Below are 19,986 nucleotides of genomic sequence, written 5' to 3' on the forward strand. Positions count from 1 at the left end.
CATTAGTCAAACCAAAAGGCATCACAAGGAACTCATATAAGCCAAATGAAGTGCGGAAGGCAGTCTTGTAGACATCTTCAGGCCGTATCCTTATCTGATGGTATCCACTTTTAAGGTCAATACGACTGAACATTGAGGAACCTTCCAACCGATCCAATATATCATCAATGCGTGGAATTGGAAAACGGTTCTTAATTGTGACTTTATTCAAAGCCCTATAATCAATACACATTCTCCAACTGCCATCCTTCTTTTGCACAAGCAACACAGGGGAACAGTAAGGAGAATTACTTGGCTGTATTAATTCCTTTTCCAAGAGTTCCTTCACTTGTGACATTATCTCTTCCTGTTGTGCCTTACTGACACGATAGGGAGGTATATTAGGCGGTGAGCTTCCTGGAATTATATCAATTTGATGATCCTCGGGCCTCTTGGGAGGTAATTCTTGAGGAAGTGCATCTGAGAAACAATCCTGAAAATCTGAAATAAAAGCAGCCCTTTCTCTATCTAAAGCAGAAAGAGTAGAGCCCTCCTGAACTGGTTGGCTGTCCTCTTTGACAAAAATCAAGTACGCTGAAATATGACGCTTTATTACATTGGAAATACAAGAAGCTGAAACTACAGGGATGGACTCCCCTTTCAACTTTACATCAAGTACATGATTTTTGCCTCTATGAGTTAAAGAAATCTTCTTGTTTCTCATCTGCACATCAGCCCCCACCCTGTACATCCAAGGCATCCCAAGCAAAGCATCACACTCTGGCAAAGGCATAATGTAGAAGTCCTCTGCATCCTGATATCCCTGGATATGCATCCTCAACTTGCCAATGATAGGAGTGACAGGTGTGTTGAGTTCAGGGTTGGCCATATCACACATGCCGGATGGCCCCATTTCCTCAGGCTCGATGCCAAGCCTTCCTGCCATATCAGGAGTTATGAAATTTGCCTTTGCCCCAGAATCAAAGAAAAACAAACAATTCTGATTTCTGATTTTTCCCCATGCTCTGCACATCTCAGTCTTTTTCATTTCCTCTTCATCATGTGCATGTGGCAAACTCCCAATCACATCTGGAAGAAGTCCTGCAGAAGGTTTAGGCTTTTTGCCCTTCCGATCAGCCTGTTTATCACCATTCTTATCATCATCTGACCTGTCTCTTTTCTTGAATGGGCAATCATAAGAGCGGTGTCCCTCTTCTTTGCATATAAAACATTTGTTTTGCTCCATGAGTGACTTTTTCTCTTCATCAGATAACTTGGTACGGGGCTGTTTATTAGGCTGTCCACGCCTTTGACCAGCTTTGAATTGGGCTTTTCCTCCCTTTTGAAACGGTCGTTTGCCATAATTTTTATTTTCAGATTTGATGTCCTTATCCTGGTGTTTGGCAGCCCGTTTGTTGTCTTCTTTCTTGCTGTCCATAAAGCCCAAATTCTTCTCCTGCATCCATGCATATGCTGTCCTTGCATTCTCAATTAATTGAGTCATAGAACCCACCTTGGTTTTGATGCAATAATCACGTAGCTCACTAGGCAATCCACAACAGTACCTCTCTATTTGCTCTTTCAAAGAAACATGCCTGTAAGAGCTCAATGGCAGCAAAACATCCCAAAACCTCTGGGTGTAATCATCAAGATTCTTGCAAAGTTTGTATGACAAGTCATGCCAGTGTGAAAGTACTTCAACTTCAAAAGTTGGAGTAAGCCAAGTAGAAGAGAACACTTGCTTAAATTCCAGCCAAGTAGCAGGCGCATCTCCATGAAGCATAAGGTTAGTGTACCACTTAAGTGCATTGCCTTTCAAAAATGTGGCAACCTTCCTCATCTTGGATGCTTCTGTAAACAAACCCCCAAGAAATGCAGCATCAAACTGTTGAAGGAATGTGAGAGCTTTGTACCTGTCCTGTACTCCATTATATGTATCAAACTTGACATGAGAACCACCATCCTTAAATTCTTTATATACATTTGATATTGGCTGTCCCAAAGATGGCTGTATATTTGCAGCATTCCCTTGACTAGGGAGAGCCATGCTTGGCTGAACATTAGGCATGGGAGCATATGCTGTGGCTTGCATGCCTGGCTGCATTCCCACATTGTCATACATGGCTTGTTTTCTATGCCCAATTGGCGGTGAAATCAACATAGCATCAAAAATAGAATCTGTACCAAAATATTCAGGTTGCTGCCTCAAATATGGCTGAGGTGGTTGAGCCACATTTATGGACTGCACATTATTATTTTGAGGAGTAGAAATACCCAAACCAAGGCCTTGTGCTGGCTGCTCATACTGTTGCACTGGATGTACTTTTTGTACCTCTTTCTCAAGTGCTCTTTTGGGCGATTCCTCTCTCTTGGAAGTCACTTTCTGAGTCATTTTTGATGGCTGTCCCTCATGGGAAACCGATGCATGTGTGTACTCACTCTTTCCGTGCTTGTGCTTTCTTGGTTTCTTCTTCTTCTTGGCATTTGTTTGCACAATCTGAGCCAAATTTTGAGCCAGCTGAGTCAAAGCAGTCACTGCACTTGCAAGCTGTGCATTCAACATAGTAGCATCATCTGACTCACTGCTAGAACTAGTATCACCGTTGAGCTCAGTTGTAGCTTCATGTGTGGCCTGCTCAAAAGGCATTTGTTGTGCTTCCTGCAGCTGTACACTAGCTGGATCATTAAGGCTTTCCTGCCTTCTCCTTTGAGGAGTTGTGGAGCTCTCTTGCTCATGGGTACTCACCATGTTCATGGTTGTAATATTCAGCTGTCAAAAAGTGCAGCAAAGATATCCTTCCACCAAACTACCAAGGCCCACCTCTTGAGAAAGAGTGTGTGGTATCCCGGCAATGGAACCAATGAAACCGGCCTCTAATCACTCAGAGGGCAGTGGAACTAAACCTTTAATCACTTCAGCACTTATTTACAGCTCACAAAGCATATATCACAACCATTAACCATTGCATGATCACCATTTGGCATTTACCCATTTGTTCACAAACAAAACCACTGAAAAAGGGATGGAGGCTAGAATGCCCCTGCTCAACAGACATAGACAAGTGCACCCGATTGGCCCCAAACACCGTGGCGCCCCTTTCGGTATTTCTTTATATTTCACAGTGAAATGATTACAAGTTGCATCTGGGAGACCTTCCCTGCAACTGAGCACGCAGCCCCAATTCACTAAGCCTTCGCAAGGCTTTCAAGCATATAACACCATCACATAAGTGCACTTAACCCATAGGCTCAACCCAAAGGCATTCTCTTTTCCGAGTGCAATTCCATTGGCTGTCCAGATGCAATCACACTACACCCCAGCTGCACTCTCCTTGAGTGGTTTCCAGATGGCATTCACAAAGCTTTTCAAAGCTCCGAAATAAAATCAGCAAAGTACCCAACCAAAGAATGACTCATGTAGCACTGCCTGGGCACCTGTGAGCCAAGAAAGAGGCGGCACACGAGGCCAACCAATAGCTTATGGCAAAAAGAAATTGCAGTAGCAAAATCACAACTCACCAAGCCCTGAAGACTCGAACCAAGTCCTCAATCGCCAAGAGGACATAGTAGCCAATGCCCAATTGCATTCTCAGCCAAAGAGGAGTGCAAAGGCATGAAGAAAGAGCATTTACAAGAGCCGACCAGCAAGAATTCCACTGAAAAATGCGAAAAGAAACACTTCTGTCGCGAAGAAGTGGGAGTTCTTGGGCTCAAAAGAAGCGTGCTTCAGAGAGGAATGCATTGAGAAGGTTTTGGAGAAGTTTCATCGCCGGAAAGTCCTCCAAAACTGAGAAAAACCAGTCAACCAGCACGTCGGACCACTCGAAATTCAACAGAAAGCTGTAGCTTTGCAAGAGGAGAGGCCCAGGAGGCGGTAGAAGCAAAAAGGTCCAGAAAAAGCCACTTTTGCAAATTCGTCCAGCAAAAGAAGTGCTCAGCTCTGCCCGTTCTACCAAACGCACGGAGGGAAAAGCATATCACTACGAAGGGGAGGCAGAGGGGAAGCCATCGGGCCAAACGGAAGTTGAGGAATCCAAACGGGTGAGGAGTTATGAAGAAAAACGGAATTCCGCTGAAGGAGGCTGAAAAACCAGTCCAAAATCTCAACAAAGGGAGAAGATGAGAGAGAAAACCACACATGTGAAGTTTAGAAGGCCCAGGAAGGTCCAGGAATGGCAAAGGAGCATGTAGAAGGCACTAGAGCCACCTGGAACTCTAGGGGGGCCACTGAAGGTACATGGCCCTCTAGGGGGCCCATTAAAAATGCCACGTCATCATTTCCCAACAACCACTCTTTTAATTCCTTGGAATGCCTTTGGGCCTAGGGATTAATTACGCTTATGTGCTAGGCACCATGCCGCGTTTAATTACACATTATTAAGCCCACGCTTGGACTTTTAAAACCAAAGTTGTCACGGTCTTGTAGTACATTAAAGTACCTAGAATTTCACGCCCCCGTGACAGAAAATATAGGAAATCTCGAATTGGTGAGCAAACTTTTTCCTTCAGCGTCAAACATGGTGAATTTGTCACTAAGAGGCCCAAGGTTTTGAGCATGTTCAGGGAAAACAGTGATTTGGAGCTCCTAGAGCCTGCCACCACATGATTTTCATACATGTTTATTGTGTTGGAGAGGTTGCTAAGAGTGTGACTTGGCATGTCACACACTGTGGTGTGTCATGAGCGGTGTACATGGGATGATAGGGATGAAGCCAAGTCTATTGCATTTGCTCGGGCACTTTTGTGAGACAATTGGTGGCGAGATGTACAGGCCCTCGGGAAGGCACTAAACCCTCTATATAGTGTCTTGTGACTTACAGATATGGAGGTAATATGAGTTCATGGACAAGATAGGGGAATCCTCGGATGCTTGCACTTATTTACAACCCAAGAGATTCTTCTCTAACTAGTAGCTAAACATATTTTGCTGTGTTGCCTACATAATATTGGTTTATTTTCCATTTGCTAAGATCGTGTTTAATCCTTGACCTTGAACTCTTAAGTAAAGTTCAAGACATCAAGGAGATATGGAACAAGCATTGAGATTGGTTTCATAGGCCAATCCATGAGGTCACACATATATTGCATCCTCTATGGAGGAGTGAGAGCCACGCATTGTGTGAGCACCTTGAGGAGGGTTGGACGAAAGTACATTACCACATTGGTGGATGGTGATGTAAATCTTGTGAGGAAACTCGAGGATTAGCGTCTCATGTTCCGTAATAGTATCTCCATGTTTGGAAAACCAACAGCTTTGCTTCGTGACACACAGTTGCAGCCAGTTTCCTTCTGGGAGAAGTATGGCATTTCTACCCTAGAATTGATAGGGTTCCTTCTCTTTTAAGTCTTTTGTGAGATGTTTCATTGTTTCTATTGTACTCGTTCTGAGTCTCTTTCATTACATTTTGCATGCACTTCTTTGCAAATTGCAAAGACACATTGCAAAGTTTTGTCCCAAGATTGTAGTTCCGGCCCGTGTGAGAGAAACTGGAGTACGTAGGCTCTCTTTCATACCAAGAAGAGTAGCACGCTCTCCACTGCACAGTTGGAGAGACTTGTTTTTTGTCATTGCAATTTGCAGTTGCTAGATCAAAAGGAGAATCCCATCGAGCCACAACACGTCAATCCAAATAGACTCAACATCAACAAACCTAAGGACATTCCTCAAGAGAAGGGAGACATTTTCTCCATGCTCTATGAGGAGAATACAACTCCATCTCATGCAATGCAATCTTCTCAAAGGGCTAGTACGTGTTGCACCACTTGCATCAAATGCTAGTACCAGTGCTGCACCACCTGCAGCAGATGATTGTTCCATGAGTTTTTTTCAAGTATTGGACTTATGGTTGTAATAATCTAAAATATTTTACTTTTTGGGCCAAAAAAAAAATTTTTTTGAGTAGCCTCTTATGCACGAAACGTTTTTATAAACGTTTCGGGTTTGTCCCAAAACGTTTCTGACACCACGAAACGCGTATCAAAACTTGGCGTTTTGAAACTCCTCACCTTACTATGTGCCGGCCATTGCTATCAAGCAACAGATAGAAATGCCTCTACACAAATGCAATGTTCGAGCCTCAAGGCTATAACTAGTTGCTGCTGCCCAAAAAAAAAGATTGTAAATGTCAGACTAAATGTGACAGCAAATGTCTGCAAACGTAACTGCACCAAATGCACTCAGTTGTGCACAAAATTAGACTGATTGCAAGGAGACTACTAGGGACACGAGATATTTTTGTGCACACACTTCATGGGAAAAAGGGATATATATGTGCAATCCGATTACTCAAGCTGAGTTGTTGGAAGCTTGCTGCACAGAGATCGTGGGCTGGGTGGAGAATACTTCTGAGACGCTTATAAGTGGTTTACTAGAGGAAGAAGGAAGTTTATATATGCATACCCAAGGAACTCATGCAATTTCCTCCCTACTCGTACAATCAGATCCAAAAGAAAAAGTAAAACCAAATGCACCATAATTTACATTTGTAAACAATTAAACATATTGTGAAAGTGAGCGCATACAAAAAAAGAAGGCTACCATCATAAAAAGCACAATTTCAACCTCCTCACGCTCACAACATAACAAGCCATTAACGCTATAATGTTGCAAGAACATTCTCACATGTGCACAAATTACAGTGTGGGAGAGTGCACATCGATGCACATAGACAAGTCTATGCTCATGCAATAAAAAATGTACATGCAGATACTTACATCACCTCGCTCAAAGTCTCCTCCTTGAATCATAAAATCCTTGATGACCCGATGGAAGCTTGAACCTTTGTATCCAAATCCTTTCTCTCCTACAAAAAAAAATAATAATAATAAGTTTCTTATATTATTAGAATTTTTAATGTGATTGCACTTCCAATGGTCATGCAGTCATCTAATTGTCGTGGTAAAACAGATTTGGACATTGTCTGGATTAGTAGCCCCGTTTTTAACGTTCCCCTTCAGATAATATTCCCCAAAGCATAAGCGTTCTCATATTTGAAATGTGGCTCGTGGTGCGATTAGTCTTTATTCAAGGTCTAAAAGGATCACAAAAATGTGTAAAGCATTTTGTAAAAAGGGCACAGATATTCATAAAATCTTTACATGGTCCTTACATGAGGGGAGGGAGAGGGACCCATTCAGCACATGAAAGTTAGATCTATAAACCAGATTTGTGCAGTTTCTTTCTTCTTTTTTTTGGGAGGTGATGGGGGAGGGCCTGCCCTGACCCCCTATAAATAAAGGGCTGGGGTGGTTGAGTGCCAGCATTAAAGTTCAATTTTCCATATCTAGGATCGGCTAGGCAGTTCAAACTGATTGGCTATTTAAAGGTTTGCTTTAAAGGAGCTTTATAGCATGATCTTCTGATTATATTCCCTGGTTTATTTCCAAATCTAATTCCGGAGTTGTCTGATTAGAGCTAGTAGTGAGATTTTAGAATCCATACTCCACTGCAAGAGATGGATTCTTCTTGAAGTAGACTGTAAGAATTTTGCAATCCATACTCCACTTCAAAATCAACAAAATAAAATGTCTGATTAGAGAGAGTAGTCTACTTCATATACTCCGGAGTTATCTGATTAGAGAGAGTAGTGAGATTTTAGAATCCATACTCCACTGCAAGAGATGGATTCTTCTTGAAGAATTTTACAATTCATACTCCACTTCAAGATCAAAAAAAATAAAATGTTCAGAAGCTACCTTGCAAAACAAATTCTTGGATGTTAGAAATATTAAGGTATTGTTAGTGTGTCAAAAAGATTAGAAGGTTGCTGAAACCAGCCAACACTGTTACATCAACAATTCAGCAAATATGCAATTAGCAGACTGAGAGCTAGAATGCCCCTACACCAAGATAAAGACACAGATTGTTGGCGCCCCTTCCAGTATTTCTTTAATTAAGTGAGAGGCCTGAATTCCAGGGTACATAAATAAAGGATACATTATTTCTTGCCTCGGGGGCATTCCACATCCCATTAGACATCCACACACCCTGCATAGCCTCTGCTATTCACACCAATCCTGGCAGTCGGCCTCCATGCCTAATCCAAGAAACTTGCACACAGCCTGGAACTGTCACTAGTAACCTCGCTTGGCCACACAGTTCCCCATAGCTGTCACTAGTGCGCTCAAAGCAGAAAAGGAAAGCAGAAAAGAGCTTTCTCCACTGTCCAGGACTGCCACAACCCATAGTCTCTCACCCTATTGGCAGCATACATCCTGAGACATCAATCTGTTTCTTCCAGAAGAGAAATGGCATCACAACACAGTAAATACTCTGGCAGTCACACCTGTACCATCCCTCTCTGGGTTCCAGGGATACTTCCCATCTCAAGCATGGATTCCCGACCCTTGCCTATTCAGCAACGAGGCTGTACCAAACATGTCCCATGCCTGAAACCATTTCCTGTAAGTGAACTATCTCCATGAAACCAAAAAAGCATGTTCCCACACAAAACATGAATGGAACTGGCCTTAGGCTGATCAAAGGGTTGGCACCAAGCTCCGAACCGTTACTAGCAGCCACACTTGGCCACACAGCCTGCTTGGCACCTACCTGCCCCCAGCAGTGAAAGAGGAGTGCCGCCAACTGTGAGGCCCTCCTAAGTCGTAACTCTGTTCCAACCAAACCTCCACGGTCACACGTGACATGTGAGCAAGTCCTTGAGTGCAGCCAGCCCTTCGAGTCAGTCCTCCACCCACAGGTATGTTGGGGTTAAGGCCCTGTGCCACCTCATACACAGTGTGAACACGGTTCACTCTGAACCGGTTCCACCCAAATGCCTACCCTATCTTAATATACATTCTTGAGGGTTGTGGTGTGCCCTCGTCTCTGCATTCACACCCGCCATTCTTGCTGTTTGATCGACTCCCCTCCACGTGTTTCCGCTTCAACTGGTATCAGAGCCAAATCGCGAGCAGCGACCGACGCCTCGAGTCAAGTCCTTGTTACGGGAAGCTCTGGCTACGGACTTGGCCATCTTTGTTCCCGAGGGTACCTCGCGCTCGGACAGCATCGGACAGCAGGCAAATGCTCCCTCGCAACGCAGCAGCAGCACAGAGCTCATCTTCGTATGTAGCTCGTGAAGCAGGCTTAACGCACGTTGTGCGTATGCTCCCTGTGATGCCCTGCAACGGCTCACACAAAAGAACTTTTCGTTCGTGAGATTTGCACAGCGGGTGATTGGAACTCCTCGTTCGTGAGGCTTGCAAAGCAGGTGAGGCACCACGCTTCGACGATAGCGTCAACGTCCTTCGTTCCAGGCGTCAAACAGCAGAGCTCCGTCAACGTCCTTCGTTCCAAGCGTCAAATAGCGCAGAGAGCCTGTTTTCTGACTCGAGGTCTTCAGGGGAGTAAAGCAAGTGATCGGCTTTCGCAAGTGCTGCTGCGCAGCAGAGCAACACACAGAGCCTGCACTTTCGACGCTACAGGAGTGGATCTCCGTTCGAAAGAAGACGTCTACAACTCACAGCTTTTCTCCATCGTAGTGCATTCTCCGAATTTGGAGAAATTTCATGCAACAAATTTGGGGCTTTTGACGTTAGAGTGCTTGTATGCACTTTGACAAAAGACGAGATTTTGCAATCAGTTTTGGAGAGTGGACAACACTGCATTTAGTCACAGTACGTGACTTTGAGGCCCTCTCTGCCTTAGGTGTATTTATTTCTTTCTACTTCAGCTTATCACTATGTCTTCAAGGAACGAAGGCAACTACTGGAATATTGAGAAGTTGGAAGGGAATGCAAATTTCTCTTATTGGAAGAACCAAATATATAATGTGTTGGTCCAGAAAGATCAAAATATGCCTATCAAGTATAAAAGGATCAAGCCTCATGAAGTTAGTGACCTTCAATGGGAAACCATGAATGAGAAGGCCAAAAGTACCATTCTTTTGACCATCTCAAAGAAGATCTACTTCAATGTAGAGAATGAAGCCACTGCTTACAGCATATGGAAAGAACTTGAGTCCCTTTTCGAGAGTCAGAGTGCAGCTAGTAAAGTGTTTTGGTTGAAGAGGCTTATGAAACTAAGCATGAAAGAGGGGACAGCCCTCTCACTTCACCTAAATGAGTTTCACTCTATATTCAGCCAACTCACAAATCAGAAAATGAATTTTGATGATGAGGTGAAGGCCATTTTTCTCTTGAGTACCCTTCCTGACAGCTTAGATACTTTTGCTACAGCCATCAGCAATTCAGCCCCTGCTTTCACAGGATTGTCATGCCAAGATGTGGAAAGCGCTCTTCTGCAGGAAGAGGTGAGGCGTAAGAATAGCAGTGAAAATAAGAATGCAAGTGCATTGGCTGTGGGTAGAGGTAGGCAGCAAAATAGAGGGGAAAACCAAAATAAAGGGAAATGCAGTCAGTCCCGTCCTCGGAAGGACCTTGAATGCCACTACTGCCATAAGAAAGGGCATATTAAAAGGGACTGTTTTCAGCTGAAAAACAAAGGCAAGGATAAGGAAAGAAAAGAAGAGGACAAAGATGCGAAAACAGATGCCAAAGACACCAAGGGCAAGGCTAAACTTGAGGAGCTCAATGCAGTGATTAGCAGTGATGAAGATAATGACGATGTCATACTTGTTGCCTCCTCTGGTGATAGTTCTTTTCTTGTGGCCAATGATGGCTCATATGCACAGGATTGGCTGTTAGACTCAGGTGCATCCTATCATGTTACTCCTCATGAGCAGTGGTTTGCTTCGTATGATGCAGGGAAGAAAGGATGCGTGAAACTTGGGAATGATTATGCCTGTGACGTTGTTGGTATTGGGGATGTACATTTAAAATTCCCAAATGGTTCTGAATTTGTATTGCACAACGTGAGACATATGCCACAGCTCAGGAAGAGCTTGATATCCACTGGGCAGCTTGATGATGCAAAGTATCTCACCCAATTTGGTCATTCTATGTGGAAGGTGCTTAAGGGAAATATGGTTGTGGCCAAGGGCTGCAAATCAGGCACCTTGTATCCACTGTATGTTGAGGGTGTTGATGCTAATGTAATCCATGTGACTGAGCAGCCACACACTTCATTGTGGCATAGCCGGTTGGGCCATATAAGCCAGAAAGGAATGAAAGTATTGTCTTCTTTGGGTTACTTGCCGAGACTTAATTTTTCTTATTTTTCAGCATGTGATCATTGTATTTATGGCAAACATAAGCAATCAGCTCATAAAAAGGCTGGAAATGTTAAACAAGAAGTTCTAACAGTACATACAAATGTATGTGAAATGCCCAATCTTTCTTTGGGCGGTGCCAAGTATTTTGTCACCTTTATTGATGATGCATCAAGGAAGATATGGGTCTATCCCATTAAGCATAAGAGTGATGTGTTCAAAGTCTTCAAGACTTGGTTGGCACTTGTTGAGAATCAGACAGGAAAGAAGCTCAAATGCCTCAGGTCTGATAATGGAGGGGAATACCTCTCAAGGGAATTTACTACATTTTGTGATGAGAAGGGGATAAAGAGGGAGTTGCCCGCTCCCTACAATCCTCCACAAAATGGCGTGGCTGAAAGGGCAAATAGGACCATTCAAGAGAGGACTCTCAGCATGCTCTCACAAGCAGGATTGACCCATGGTTTTTGGGCAGAAGCTGTTAAGACAGCAGTACATCTCATCAATAGGTCACCCAACCGTGCCTTGGATTTGAAGGTACCTGAAGAAATGTGGTCCGGAAAGCCACCCTCTTACAAACATCTCAGGGTGTTTGGCTGCCAGGCCTTTATGCATATCAGAAGGGAAATACGCAGCAAGTTAGACCCAAAGTCACGCAAGTGTATTTTTCTTGGGTATGGTGACAATGGAGAGATGGGTTACAGGTTGTGGGACCCTGAATCTCACAAGATTGTGAGGAGCAATGATGTGATTTTTCGAGAAGATAGGATGCAAAAACAGCCTATCAATATCATTGGAGTGAGAAGAGTCATTTTTGAGGAGGAAGGACCTTCAGCACAACCACAAAATGCAAATCAAAATGCTGTCCAAAATGGTCAAAATCAGCAGCCACCTCCGGCTTTTAATGCTCCATATTATCCTCCACAGGAAGAACCACAAATGCAGCCTGAGATTCAGCAAGATGTGCTTCCAAAGCAGGCTGTACAACCCCAAAATATGCAGGAACTGCAAGTAAATCAGCCACCTAATCAAGATGGTTGGGTTAGGCGGAGCACCAGGGTGTCTCGTATGCCTGATAGGTTTGTTCCAGGGGTAAATGCACTTGATGATTACATCATGGTGACAGATTGTGGTGAGCCCTCGTGCTTTAAAGAAGCCATGAAGAGGGAAGACGCAAAGAATTGGCAGAAAGCCATGGCTTCAGAAATGCAATCTCTTGAGAAGAATCAGACATGGAATCTAGTGCAGCTGCCTACAGGCCAGAAAGTCCTACCATGCAAATGGGTTTATAGGTTGAAGATCACTCCAGGGGATGCTAAGCCCAAGTACAAAGCAAGATTAGTTGCTAAGGGGTTCAAGCAGGAAAAGGGAGTTGACTTTGATGAAATTTTTTCTCCTGTAGTCAAGATGACTACCTTAAGGACTGTTTTAGCTTTGGTTGCTTGTCAGGACATGGATCTTGTCCAAATGGACGTGAAGACGGCCTTCCTTCATGGAGACCTTCACGAGGATATTTATATGCAGCAACCAGAGGGATATCAAGTCAAGGGAAAAGAAGGGCTTGTACGCAAATTGCAGAAGAGTCTCTATGGCCTCAAGCAGGCACCCAGAGAGTGGTATCACAAGTTTGATGCTTTCATGAAAGCACAAAATTTCAGACGGTCTGATCATGATCATTGCCTCTACACTAAGAAGACAAGAGATGGTAGTCTTCTTATACTCATTCTTTATGTGGATGATATGCTTATTGCTGGGAATTCATCTATTGATATGAATGCCTTTAAGGCAAAACTGCACAAAACCTTCGACATGAAGGATCTTGGTGATGCAAATCACATTCTTGGTATGCGAATTGTGACGAACAGGTCAAAGGGTTTACTCTATCTTTCTCAAAAAGAGTACATTGGCAAAGTTCTGGAGAGGTTCAATATGGATAAGGCAAAGGCTTTGAGCACACCATTGCCTCCATATTTGAAACTCAGCCAAAAGGACAGCCCTCAGTCAAATGATGAAAGGGCTAATATGGCCAAAATTCCTTATGCTTTTGCATGTGGCAGTCTGATGTATGCCATGGTTGCCACTAGACCAGATATTGCTTTTGCAGTGGGAGTAGTCAGTAGATATATGGCTAACCCCGGTAAGAGACATTGGGAGGAAATTAAGGGTATATTGAGATACCTTAAGGGGTCTCAAGATGTGTGCATATGTTTTGGCAAGCAAGATGCACAAGTGCATGGATACACACATTCAAATTATGCAAGGCATGTAGACAATCGTAAGTCCACCACGGGCTACGTGTTTACTTTCACAGGTGGTGCTATTTCATGGATATCCAGGTTACAGAGATGCACAGCATTGTCTACCACGGAGGCAGAGTATATTGCAGCCACTGAGGCTTGCAAGGAGGCCATATGGCTTTCACGTCTGGTGGGAGACTTGGGTTTTTCAAGGGATATTCCTTCTTTGCATTGTGATAGCCAGAGTGCTATTATGTTGGCAAAGAATCCGGTCTTTCATCAGAAGACCAAGCACATTGATGTTAGGTACCACTTTATTCGTGAGGTATTGCATGACAAGTTGTTAGAACTTGTCAAAATCCATACTGATGATAACCCTGCTGATCTCTTCACTAAGCCCTTGCCAGCAGAGCGGTTTGCACATTGCAGGACACTGATGGGTGTTGGATAGGCCTTGTACATTTTATATGTACTTGCTGTAAATTTTTTTTTTGAGGCACATTGCCTTTAGGTGGGAGGTTGTTGGGGTTAAGGCCCTGTGCCACCTCATACACAGTGTGAACACGGTTCACTCTGAACCGGTTCCACCCAAATGCCTATCCTATCTTAATATACATTCTTGAGGGTTGTGGTGTGCCCTCGTCTCTGCATTCACACCCGCCATTTTTGCTGTTTGATCGACTCCCCTCCACGTGTTTCCGCTTCAAGATATAGCCCAGAGTGGCCCACCCTCCTTGCAAGTCCATTTGACACTAGAGAACGGAGCCTAAAACCAGACTGACCGGTGAAAGACAGCTATGGCTTCAATATCACCACTCTTAAACGACGGGATTTATACTCTCAAAAGCTCTCCCTCACTCCCTCTCTCTGGAGATGCACTAGGGCCCAGGACAATTCGTCGGGCTGGACCCCCCCGAAGGTCTTTATTCATCCAAGAAAATCTGTTACAGAAGTTCAACGTAGAGCTATCTCGTAAATCTCCATCTTACAGAACGTGAATAATCTCTTCTTTTACAAGAGCTTCAAGCTCCATTCAAATTGGCAACATGCCACTTGTCTAAAATCTAGACTAAATCCTATTACAAGCCACTAAGGGCCATTCTGGAGTCTTCAAAGCTCTCGGTCACACGAACCGCCTCCTAGATGCTTGTCAGGCTCCCATTTTGCTTAGGAAAAATAATCCTTCCTAGTACCTGCAACAATTAATTAAAGCGCACCACCATGGTAACCATTAATTGTTAGCGCTTTGCATGCAAATAACACACTGTGGACTAATCCTAGTCACGGTGGGCGTCCCCACTGAACACATGTGCACATCTAAACAAATATATATATAGATAAACATATATATATTCTCTGGTTGACCGGAGTCAACACTCTTGATTATAATTAAAGAGCTTTGACCAAAGGTCAAGGCGCCTTAATTATAGCCAAGTCTCTCGAACCAAAGTTGGCACATCTTGGTTAATCAGGGTTAACCCTCTTGGCGCATGCCAAGTCTTGTTGACCGAAGTCAACACTCTCTGACCGCAGTCAGGTTTACTTCACTGGAGTCAAGTATCTTTGACCGTAGTCAATCCTTTGACCATTAAAATAACTCTTTGACCATAATTAACACATATAAAACTCTTTAATTATGATTAAATAAATGGTCAACTGTACTTTGACTTACGATATTTACATTGTAGTGACATCCCCTCGGCTTCTATTCAGTTGACCTCAATTGAAAAGCTTCTTTGTAAACATCCAAAAGCTGTGGATGATCGAATAACATGTCTTCGTCCATCCACTTGGCATCTAATGCCGTATAATTCTTGAATTTTACAAGATACCTGTAAAACTCCTTACCCTGACGGCCTTTGCGTACAATATGGTACACAATTTGCTCTGGCTGAAGGACTTCCTCCAGCTCATCCACTTCTGGTGGATCTTCTGATACTGGTTCTGTAGGCTCTAGTCCTTGAAATTTCTTTAGAAGACTCACATGGAATGCATTGTGAATCCTCCAATGCTCTGGCAATGCTAATCTGTATGCAACCTCATTTATTCTTTCTGTAACCCTGAAAGGGCCATAGTATCTGGGAGATAACTTTGCATACACTTTCTGTTTGCCTTTAAACTTGCGGAGCCTAGCTTTTTCAAACCTCAAAAGTACCCAGTCCCCTTCCTTGAGATCTAGCTGTCTCCTATGTTTATCTGCAGCTCTTTTATGTTTCTCTTGAGACCTTTCAATTGCTGTCCGGACTTGGCTGTAAGCTGTCTGGAGGTCTCTTACAAACTGATCAGCTGCAAATATTTCATCTTTGGTCCTCAATATAGGTGGCAAAATCACTTTCCCATATATGATTTCAAAAGGGGCTTTCCCTGTAGAGCTATGTACTGTATTATTGTAAGCAAACTCTACTAACGGTAGGTACTTTTCCCAGTCTGAACTTTGGTCACCCACATAGCATTTCAGCATATCCAAAATTGTAGAATTTGCTACTTCACTTTAACCATCTGTCTGGGGATGGAAAGAAGAAGAAAAATTCAGATTCGTCCCCATGTTATCAAATAAAGCTCTCCAGAATAGACTGGTCATTCTGGGATCTCGATCACTAACAATGGACTTAGGCATACCATGATGTTTAAAAATTTGTGCCATGAACAGCTTAGCCATATGATCTGCCTTTATGGTTTTGCGAACCGGAATGAAATGAGCTTGCTTGCTGAATCTGTCTATGATAGTCCAAATCCCATCATTCCCTGACTTTGATCTCGGCAAATCAAAAATAAAGTCCATTGTAATACTTTCCCATGGTGCCTGAGGCACGGGAAGAGACATAAGTAGGCCAGGTGCCTTCCGTCTATCGTACTTTATTTTCTGACACGTAAGGCATTCAGTAACAAACTGATGTATATCTTTCCGCATTCCTGGCCAAAAGAAATACCTCTCTAGGGCTAGAGTTGTTGCTGTAAGTTTCAAAGAGGTGATCAGCATCCTCACCACGTACGTTAGGCTTCGCTCCTGCGAGCTTCCCTCTCCCCATCGCTAGCTACCTCCACTCCCTAGCCCCCCCCGCCGCGACCACCCCCCGCCCCCTGTCTCTCCACCCTCGCCTTCCGCTCGCCATCCCCCTCACCCGCCGCCTCGCTCACCCGCCACCCATCCCTCCGCCTCGCTCGCCGCCTCCCATCCCCCGCCCCCTGCCTCTCCGCCCTCGCCCCCCCGCCCGCCCTCGCTCACCCGCCCCCCTCGCTCACCCGACCCGCCCCTCGCTCACCCGCCTCGCTCACTCCACCCGACCCCCTCGCTCCCCGCCTCCATCCCGCTCCCCCCCGTCCCCCGCGCCCTCACCCGCCTCCATTCCGCTCCCCCCGCTTCCTTCCGCTCCCCCTCGCCTCCATTCCGCTCCCCCCGCTTCCTTCCGCTCCACCCCCCCCCCTTTTTTTTTTTTTCTCGCCCCCCCCGCCCCGCTCCCCCGCCCTCCGATTCACCCCTTCGCCCCTGCCACATCACCCCCGCCCCCTCCCCGCCCTCCCGCGCCACCCGCCTGCCCCGTACCCTTCACCCCGCCTCGCCCGACCCCCCCCGTTCACCCACCTCGCTTCGCCCGCCCCTCTGCTTCACTTCCCCACCCCGCCTCCACCCTCCGCCTCCGCCACCATCCCTTCCATACCCAGGCGCCATCCTCCCGCTTCGTCTCCCCTTTCGGGGTGGCAGCCTGTTCTTCATCGGAAGCTTGCAGTTAGTCTTGGCGGTATGGCGGCCCCCTGCCCGGATCCGGAGGCCCAGTCGGACCCTCCCTCTCCAGATGCCTACCGTGTTATCCTGACAGAGCAACAATCATCCCGTGTGCAGGAGGTTGCCACTGACTTTACCCGTACCTCTGTTTACGGTAGAGTCATTGGACACTCTCCCTCCAGAGCAGCCATCAAGGACTGGCTCCAGTCCACTCTCCTGCTAGAGGATGGCCATATTGAGGAGGTGGCCCTTATGGGAAGGGGCATCTTCTGGCTCAAACTCTCCAATGAGAAAGCTGCGAGCAACCTGATTGCCGGTTCCCCCACATCGGTGGATGGAAAGATTATCATGATAGTCCCGTGGTACCGTGGATTCAGCGCAGCAGATTTTGATGTTCGGTTCCGTATACCTCGCCACCCAGTGACACTAGTTTTTCCAGGGCTTGCTGCTGAGCTGCGGCCGATTGTCAGGGACTTGGGCTCCCATTTTGGATGGGTTATGCACGACACCTTCGCCGATGCGGTGACCACGGCAGGAGCCCCCCGTGTCCGAGTGGCTGTGGCAGACCCTGCGACCCTCCCTGCAGTGATCGAGATAGTGACAGATGCCGGCAGCATCACCCAGAGCATGATAGTCACCGGACAACCAGGTCAGTGCCTGAGGTGCCATGGCTTTGGGCACTTGGCGGCTGCGTGCCCACGCTTCGCCAGTTCATCTCGACCCCCCTCGCCCACGCCTCCTCTGCCCCCATCCCCCCCCCCCGGACAGTCACGTCAGGAGGAGCCGAGGCAGGCGGAGCTCGGTCCAGAGTTAGTGGGTCGCTGGACCGAGGTTAGAAGGAAAAGAGGAAGGAACAAGAAGATCTCGGATAAAGGCAAGGAGGCAGAGGTTACCCTTCCGGCAACAGCACCCCAGAGACCTGACAGGCAGCCGCCCCAGGGACCTGGGAGAGCTTCTTCGTCGACGGCAGGCCGCCCTTCACAGCCTCAGATCCCCCCCTCTCCCGCTCCTCCGCCCCTTTCCACTCAGTCCCAGTCCCCTCCCCAGTTTCCCCTCCCTTCGCCCGGCCCGCAGCCTCAGCCTCCGTCTCTTCCTCCTCAGTCTCCTTCTCCTCCCTCTCAGCCCCAGCTCCAGAGGAGTCCCCATCCCCCCCCTCCCTCCGCTCCCCTCGACTCCTCTACAGTGTTAGCTGCACCCTCGGCTTCCCAGTCGAGGGCAGCCCCCGCTCCGCCTCCTCCACCTGCTCCGCCAGTCGCCTCCGTGGAGCTCGAGTCGCCTGCCCCTCAGCCTCCTCCCCCTCCCCCCCCGCTGGCAGGACACCCGGAGTCTACACCACCACCGGAGCAGGCTTCCATGGCCGCTAGCCCCTCAGTGGCAGACTCTGATGGGTCTCAGCTTCAGGAGAGAGCGCTTCCTCGAGACTTTTACAGATCAGGCCCCTGGGACTACTTGGACGTGGCCGACCTTGGGACCTTCCCGGCTTATCTCGACATCAGCATCTTCTTGCTCCGCAAAGGGGCGGATGGGAAGATTGTCGCCTTGGCCCCTAGGGATGGCCCTAGCTTCGCCTTCACGTTCCTCAGCGATGGCACCGAGACCTGGACAGACGACTCGGTTTGGGAGGCGCTCAGAGAGCAGACACACGCCCAGGTCTGTTCCTGGATAGGCCCGTCCGGTGGGCAGCTTCTCGAGACTCAGTGGTCCGAGGGCGATGTGCGCTTGCGGTGGCGCTGCGCCGCCAAACGCTTCCGACTGATTGTGATCCTCAGACCTACCCCGTCATGGCCTCTCCCCCAGGATGTCAGAGCTTGGTCCCATCAGAAACTCCGCACCTTCTATGGGATGACCACTTCAGAGATCTCGAGTTGGCTCGAGAAAGCATTTGTTCATGGCACCAAAGGCCTCTCGCCTTTGTTGAAGGTGTTGAAGGACGGGCAGGACGATCCCGTCTCCCCCTCCAAACCTTCTCATAAGCGACAGCGCCTCCATTCCGACATGCCTGATTCTTCATCGACTTCGACCGCGAGCAGACAGTTGTTCGCAGCCCCCCATCCCTCGCCATGAGCCTACACCTCGTATCCTGGAATGTGAACGGGTTTCACTCTTCTGGCACCCGTGGTCCCAGGAAGCTCATTTTGCGGCAAGAACTTCAGCCTGCAGTGATTGGTCATTTGGATGTACTTCTGCTCCAGGAGCACAAGCTCTCTACGGCTCATTCCCGTAGCTGCGGGAAGGTTCTCCCTGGACGTTCCAACACTTACTGGGAGCCCTCGATCGGCGCACAGGGGAGGAGTGGGGGTGTCTGTACCTCCGTGTGCGAGCAGTTAGCCCAGGGAGTCTTCGGTCATGGCACGTTGATCCCATGCCGAGCCCTTTGGGTAGGCCTGGATTTGGAGGGATCCAAAATTGGAATACTCAACATCTACGCTCCTACAGACCTCGGATGCAGAGCCACTTTCTGGAGGACACTTACAGGGATTCTTCCAGTCATGGATTCCTGGATTGTTGGAGGTGACTTCAACAATTTGGAGTCATTGGAGGACCAGCAGGGCAGAGGTCCGGAGTTTACAGGTATGGCTCAGGCAGAGCAGTCAGCTTGGGACTCCTTCATCTTCGCGACAGGAGGTAGGGACAGCTGGAGAGACCCGTCCTTCCGGCGTTGGCACGGGAGCCTGGACTTCTCTTGGGGCTTCCGCAGGGAAGGAGCCAGACTCCTGGAGAGGCTTGATAGATTCTATGTCAGTGATTGGGCCATCAGTAGAGGCGGTCAGGCGGGTATAGTTCCAGGGACGACACTTTCCGACCATGCGCCGGTACTCCTCTCATTAGATTCGGCAGCCCAAACCCTCCCCCCCCGGTCATGCAGGATTCCCGATTCTATTTTCTCGAGGGAGGACGTGCGTAGCAGTATTTGCAGTCTTTGGGACAGAGATTG

At 47.0% G+C, this 19,986-nt stretch overlaps 1 protein-coding gene across 1 annotated transcript in view; it reads right to left on the reverse strand.

The window, feature by feature from the left end:
• Positions 1-19,986, reverse strand: part of LOC147899597 (uncharacterized) — a 74,255-nt gene that overhangs the window by 20,056 nt on the left and 34,213 nt on the right. Inside the window, exon 4 of the mRNA XM_087378686.1 lies at positions 6,694-6,782. Within this exon, the coding sequence (XP_087234812.1) occupies positions 6,694-6,782 (89 nt within the window). The remainder of the gene's footprint in view (positions 1-6,693; positions 6,783-19,986) is intronic.

Source organism: Dipteris shenzhenensis, chromosome 8 (assembly GCF_047967505.1).
Source record: "Dipteris shenzhenensis isolate YYH24624 ecotype China chromosome 8, Dip_SZ_1.0, whole genome shotgun sequence".
NCBI lineage: Eukaryota > Viridiplantae > Streptophyta > Polypodiopsida > Gleicheniales > Dipteridaceae > Dipteris > Dipteris shenzhenensis.